This window comes from Sinocyclocheilus anshuiensis, unplaced genomic scaffold, assembly GCF_001515605.1.
Source record: "Sinocyclocheilus anshuiensis isolate Anshui unplaced genomic scaffold, SAMN03320099.WGS_v1.1 scaffold195, whole genome shotgun sequence".
Classification (NCBI taxonomy): Eukaryota; Metazoa; Chordata; class Actinopteri; order Cypriniformes; family Cyprinidae; genus Sinocyclocheilus; species Sinocyclocheilus anshuiensis.
Genome location: NW_015548236.1, coordinates 2,772,056 through 2,778,633, shown reverse-complemented (window position 1 = coordinate 2,778,633; position 6,578 = coordinate 2,772,056). Strand labels below are relative to the sequence as shown.

The 6,578-nt window shown below is 40.0% G+C and overlaps 2 protein-coding genes across 3 annotated transcripts in view; one reads left to right on the top strand and one right to left on the bottom strand.

Moving 5' to 3' along the window:
* The window catches only part of LOC107654766 (cyclic AMP-responsive element-binding protein 5-like), an 8,490-nt gene extending 6,735 nt beyond the window's left edge, over positions 1 to 1,755 (top strand). Inside the window, exon 6 of the mRNA XM_016442014.1 lies at positions 851 to 1,755. Coding sequence (XP_016297500.1) covers positions 851 to 987 — 137 coding nt within the window. The 3' untranslated portion in view covers positions 988 to 1,755. The remainder of the gene's footprint in view (positions 1 to 850) is intronic.
* A 1,484-nt stretch (positions 1,756 to 3,239) lies between these two features.
* Positions 3,240 to 6,263, bottom strand: LOC107654694 (TLR4 interactor with leucine rich repeats-like). Of its 2 annotated transcripts, none has more exons than XM_016441883.1 (2): positions 4,937 to 6,263; positions 3,240 to 4,904 (listed from the first exon to the last, which is right to left on the bottom strand). In XM_016441883.1, the coding sequence occupies exons 1-2, from the start codon at positions 6,110 to 6,112 to the stop codon at positions 3,783 to 3,785; spliced, it is 2,298 nt and encodes a 765-aa protein (XP_016297369.1). In that variant the 5' UTR covers positions 6,113 to 6,263; the 3' UTR covers positions 3,240 to 3,782. The 2 variants fall into 2 exon arrangements, with proteins under 2 accessions (XP_016297369.1, XP_016297367.1); XM_016441881.1 differs by lacking the exon at positions 4,937 to 6,263 and having other exon boundaries at positions 3,240 to 3,665; positions 3,749 to 4,860.
* Between the last annotated feature and the right edge of the window lie 315 nt (positions 6,264 to 6,578).

Genomic DNA, 6,578 nt, shown 5'->3' with positions numbered 1-6,578 from the left:
TACACTACATTCTTTATTATTAAACGAAGTAATTATTAGAACAACGTCAGTCTCCATTAATCTACACATTCTTAGGAAATAGTGGGTTCACAATGAATTACCAGAACTAATTCAGTAAGACAGTAATATCATGGAACCTGGAACCTGGTAACCTTTACCTGGAAACCTAAAGCTGCACTAGGTATACATCACATATTAGCAAAAAACTTGATATTTTGAGCACTCAATTGAAAATGTACACATACCGTATCAATCGTACTTACAGGTTGTGGTTCGGAGAGCTTGTTATTATTTTTATTTATTTATTTATTTAGTCATTTAGCAGAGTTAGACTAACTAGCTTGTTAGTCCAAATTAAGAAGGTTAGAAGCCAACAAAGATAAAAGCCAAGATTAGAGAAGCAGTCCTTGGTAAAATGACATGCACACAACAAAAGGTTCGAATTGTATTTCTGTGGTATCCTTGAACACAGCGTCTTCTCAACATGATGTAAACACACTAACTAGCGGAAGTGTTTGTGGGCAGGTCAGACTCTGTTCGTATTTCGTGGGCAGGCAGGGATTATGCAAAATGTGTTACCCAGTGCCGTATACCAGTAACAGGCAAAAGATTCGAAAATATGACGACTCGTTAAGGCGATTCAGAATCGACTCTCTCTTTTGAGAGACAATATCTTTATTTATCATGCACTTTTTTGATTAACAACTTTGCAGATTGTTTTCATTTAAGCATAGCTACGTTATAAACTGCAAAAGAGATATTTTTCAAAAACCCATATGACCTGCTCTTTAAATTGTGTATTATTATATATATTTTGAAAATTGATGGATTTGTTCGTATTTATGTTTAGGTGGAGTAGGTAGTCCAACAGGAAGTCCTGTCCAGCAACATGCCATCCAACACAACAGCATCTCAACATCAAATTCGACTTTACCACACACTCACCTCCCCCCACACTCACACCACACTAACAACTCACAACTATAACATGCTTCTACATGGACAGAAACTGATGAGAACACAAAATACGACCCTTCTTTAGAGCCATATGGTCAGGGCACCTATGACCAAGCAGGTACCCATCAGTGCAAAAGCAAAACTGAACAGCAAAATGTTTTAAACTTGGATTAATGACTAAAAGGGAATGTATGCATTACATATATGTATGAAATGTCTGCATAGAATAATTAAATTAAAAGTCTGTTTATATTTCTGGCCCTTGACATCTCAGGTAATCAGTTTTATTTGACCTCACTGTGATTCATTACAGTGCTGGAAAACAAACTGTCTTTTACCCTCACTAAATTTAGTTTTCTTATTCTCAGACCTGTCTCTCACCCTCTTTGTACCTCTCTTTCTGTCTTCTCACACTCTTCCTTATGCTTTTTTATAGTTGATCTTTCTCAGGGACACTCATCTAGTTTTACTCCTAGAGTATGTGTGCACATTTGTGTGTATATGTGTGTTTTGTTTTGTTTTTGGCCACTTTCAGTGTAAACACTTTGATAGCTTCAGTGACAGCTGTGTGCGCTAAATCCTAAAACTAATGGCAAAGCCGTGTGAAATGCATTGAATCAGGGCAGTTGTAAATTTGTAATTGTAAATAGGATTCTCTAGTTTTATAAATGTATGATGATGCAGCTAAGCTGATTGTTACATGTTTGTCTTCGCTGTAAATATTGTTAGAGGCCTCTTGGTGAATTATCAGGTATCACATTACCTACGAAAGTACTTAAGAGTATCATGTGTCAATTTTGGATTTGTAAAATAACATTTAACATTTTATATAGACCGAGCCAACATCAGAATCATGTATAGGAATGATAGTAAAGGAATCATGCATTACTAATCGCACTCATGGCACTCTGAATGTCTTACACTATTCTCCTAAAACAATACAGCATAGCAATCATTTCACACTAACTGGCTCAGTGACAATCAAAATGTCAATACTGACATTTCCTGGAAATGACATGCAAGCATGTGTACCATCTCTGATAAAAATTGCTTAGGTAAAGAATTTATATGGTTATACATTCTGTGTAAAATGGAATTATGAATCTGGACATGTGGAAAAAAAGAATGTTTGTACACTCTGCAGGTTTAAACTGTTTTATGCATGTACAGTTTTTTTTTTATATTTATCTATTTTTGTACACATTTGTGGCCATTTTTAATTAAAAGCACTTAATATCTGTATCCTGATCTCTTTTTTCATGGTTCATGTTAATAACTTTATAAAGCTGTGATACAACTGCTGCCTTTAGTGTATTATAGTTTTGCTGGACTATTCTAAGGGTTGACTGCATGTACTACAAGGTGATAGTTTAAAATAAATGACTGCAGAAATGTGGTTTTACAGTATTGCAGTTTAAGTCTTGTGAAAACTTGTATTAACGTTTATTGCGCCATCTTATGGTGAGATTCATGTAGCAGTTTGGCATAGACCTTATTCAGGGCAGCGCCCTTTTTTTTTTTAAACAGGAATGGAAACTAGGCTGTGAGGGATAGAAGTACAGTGCGTTCAGTGGATTGTACTGTTGTTTATCACCAGTGCTGGGTAGATTACTTGTAAACTGTAATCCATTACTGATTACAAATTACATGACAGAAATTGAAGTTTGTAACATTATCTGGATTACACAAATTAGGTAATGTACTCTGATTACTTTTAGATGACTTTTGATCTAACTCATTTATCACTTAGACTTGGATGTGATCATTGTGTACAGCAGGGGGGGTTTTGTGGAAAAAAAAAAACTAGGGTTTTCATGAAAAGCTAATAATCAATGAAATCATAAAAATGTCAAACCTTGGGAATCTCTACATTACATGGACAAACATTAATAAACATGAAAACATGACATTACATGGCCAAAGCTTTTAATATTTGAAATATTTTTTTTCCTGACTTCCAATATTAAAAATTAGTGAACGTCACTGGATATGATGAAGACAGAATTTCACAGCTGTGCATCAGCAGTGTTTAGTAACTTGCATAATTATTAGCCTCATGTATATAAATGGTAGGTTCATTTAGAAAAGAAAATTTAAAGGGAAAAAGAACTGGGGTGAATCAATAAATTATAAATAATTTACTTCAATTGTGTGAATATGTAGTCATGTAACCCATAAAAAGTAACTGTAATCTGATTATGAGCATTTTAAATACTATAGTCTAATTACAAGTACTTCCTTTTTGGAATCTGATTATGTAATCCAGATTGCATGTACTCAATTACATGGTCTATGACTATGACTATACAGTATGTGCTATCATAAATATAACCTCTCTCCCTCAAAGCCCTGTCTTCATCTGGTATTAAATTCAATATGGCGTCTAAACCTGCTACGGTCTATTGTAGAATTCTGAATGTCGGAAGTGAATTAATTATAAAGACAAAACATGGAAACCATTACACAATTACTAATAAAGACTACGTATTTATTAAAAAAAAAAAACAATCATGAAAGTGAAACGTATAAAATGTATCAAAAGACTTTTCCTGTGCTGTACCTCACGGATTGATATACATGCATGGAATACTGCAGTATATCTATATAGGGTAAATAAGTAATATATTATCTACAAAGACACAAAGACATTCATTCCAAAACCAAGCAATTCTGCCAACCAGCAGCTGAGGCCTAGACAATCAATCAAAATAAATTTAAAGATGAAAAAGAAAAGAAAAAAATTGCCGTTTCAGTGGTTACTCATTTGTGTCCAAAATGATTTTTTGCCAAAATTGTCTATTATTTTCTCACACACAAACTATATTTCAGTCTGAGTATCTAAGCATTATGACATCATCATCTCTTCGTGCATGGCTGTTGTCAAAGAAGCGGTCGCCGGGGAACTGGATGAGGTCACCTTCTTCAGCCAGTTGTCTGCCACTCTGGTAACCACTGAATTCAGAAGAGACACAGGTAGTGGCCACAGTAGAGCGAAATGGATGTCTGGTTGAGTACATGTGACGTACATGTGCATGAGTGGACGACTTCCTGCTTCTGATCCGCCTCTTCAACACACGCCCCAGCCAGACTCCGCCCACCACAAGGAGGAGCAGCGCATTGGCCGCCAGGGCTGCTACTGTGACAAGCTGTAGATTGACTTCACTTGTCACCAAGGGCAAAAGTGTGACAAATCCAGTGCAGTGATCTCTGGGGGCAACCTGGCACAAAGCTCCACCCACAACGCTCTCCACGCAGGTGATGTAGGTGGAGTCTGGGCGGAGCTCTTGGAGGGTCACTGCCCGGTCAGATCCATCTGTGTAAACATAGCGTGGGAAGCGGAAAGCATGGCCGAAACGGTCAAATAAAACCCGAAAGAGAAGTTCTTTCCCATGAACTAGTCCAACGTCAGGAATTGTGCTCCAGCGGACTGTGGCTGTACTGGAAGTGACATCTTCCATGCTAACGTTCAGGATGGAGTGACGATTGAATTGACATGCATCAGTGATCACTTCAATCTTTGAGTCATGATGCTTGGCTCTGTCTTGTAAGGGCAGGTTGAACTGCTCCTGTGGGGCCCAAGCAAAGGTGCTGTGGTTGTGGCCTGTCAAGAACGTGGCCGTTGTCGTTGGAAAATCAGATAAAGAGCCATTCCCTGTTTTCCCAGCTGTGGGTCTTGGCCTTGAGCTGACCAGTTTCCTCTTCTTCTTTCTGTCTAGTGTTGTCACAAGCCCTTGCTCCCCCTCATCCCCTTGGACACCTACATCTCCATGTTTTTCACCTTCTCGCTTCTCTCTTTCCTCCTTGAGAACCGGTGACTCCACTACTGCTCCACGGCTCTCCATTGGCTGAGGTTCTGACTCGCAGTAACCACTCATATTTCCCAGCTGGGAGTTGCTGACATAGTCCAAGTATTTTCCCGCCAGCACTGGGGTCCCAGCTGGGAGTTGCTGACATAGTCCAATTATTTTCCCGCCAGCACTGGGGGGTGAAGGCAGCGCACAAACACGGTCAACAGCTTTCCCTGAGAATGCGCATGCGTCATCCAACTTCTAAACTTCTCCATCCGGCAGTCGCAAGTCCAGTTATTCCCATTCAGTTCCACGTGAAACAAAACGCCGTTTGTGGCGAAAATTCCACCGGAGAGATTCACAAGACGGTTGTTTTTCAATTTTAAGATTTTTAGATGTGAAAGGTGGCCGAAAGCACCGGGGTCCACGCGAGATATGTGATTGTCACTGAAGTCCAGGTTCTCGATGCGCTCCAGCGGGTCTAGAAGACCAGCAGGGACCTCTGTCAGCTCGTTCCTGTCAATCTTCAACTCTTTCACTCGCGCGAGACCCCTGAGCGCTTCGTTGTCCAGCTTTGATATCTTGTTGTGGCTCAACGAAAGTTTTGTTAACTTTTTCAAGTTCTGAAAGACGTGATTTCCAATGTGCTTTATTTGGTTGCCTGCGATTAGAAGAGTTGTTAGTGACTTGAGATGGGAAAACATGAAAATATCGCGCAGTTCTGTTTGTTTATTATCTGATAGGTTTAAAAACTGCAGTTTGCTGAGCAGCGCGAACGCATTGCGGTCAATATGGCGAAGCTGGTTCGATTCTAATTGCAGGAACATTAAATTGGTCAGTCCTTTGAAGACGGATTCTTTTAAAAACTCAATTAAATTTCCATCAAGTCTCAGTTTGACTAAACTATTTAGATGGCTAAAAGGTTCGGAAACAAAGTCCTTGATTTCGTTGTTATTGCTATATAATATTGTGAGTTTTTTCAGCGACTGTAGAGTCCCAGGTTGTATTGTCGAGATTAAGTTGTTGCCCAGATAAAGCTCCTCCAGCATGGAGAGTTTCTCGAATGCTTTAGGATGTATATTCCTTATTTGGTTAAACTGGAGATTTAGCCTGATTAGGTTCCCATAGCGCATGAAGTCGAACGCGCTGAGGTTGTGAATGAAGTTTCCCGCAAGACCGAGAACCAGCACGTCCCCTGCGCGCTCCACCTGCGGCGCTTTGGGCACCACGCGCAGACCGCGATTTGCGCAGAGGATATGCTGCGCGTGCTGGCACTCGCATAGCTCGGGGCAAATGGCCCAACCAGGCGCGAAAAATAAAAGTGCTCCACTGCCGAACAAAAGAAAGTTATAGAACAAGTATGCCATTCCAGTGATGAGCAAATAACAAGCCACTCAATACATTCCTTTGTTTCAGTCCAGGTTCGCCAAGTTTTTCCTCGCCAGGAATTGAAGCTTTACAGATGCATTGCCGCCCGGATACAGACATTTAGATTACCTATAAAACGAATGCATCGTGAATTTTAGCTGTATGATATATCCATACACATCCGTTGCGAGCTGATGTGACTCCAGCCGAGGAAACATTTGCCTCCGTCAGACCCTCTCATCCCCCAAGAAGTCATCTGTTGCAGATTACACACACACACACACACACACACACACGCACGCCATAGTCGAGTTCAGGCACGGATCAGCCCGCCCCTCTCTCCTCCAGATGTGGACATTACAGTTAGCCTACTGAACAACATAGGCTACACACTCGTGTATATCTGATATACAGATTCTGGTTCAGATTCATTTTAACGAGTCCTTAGGTTGCATTAAAGAATCT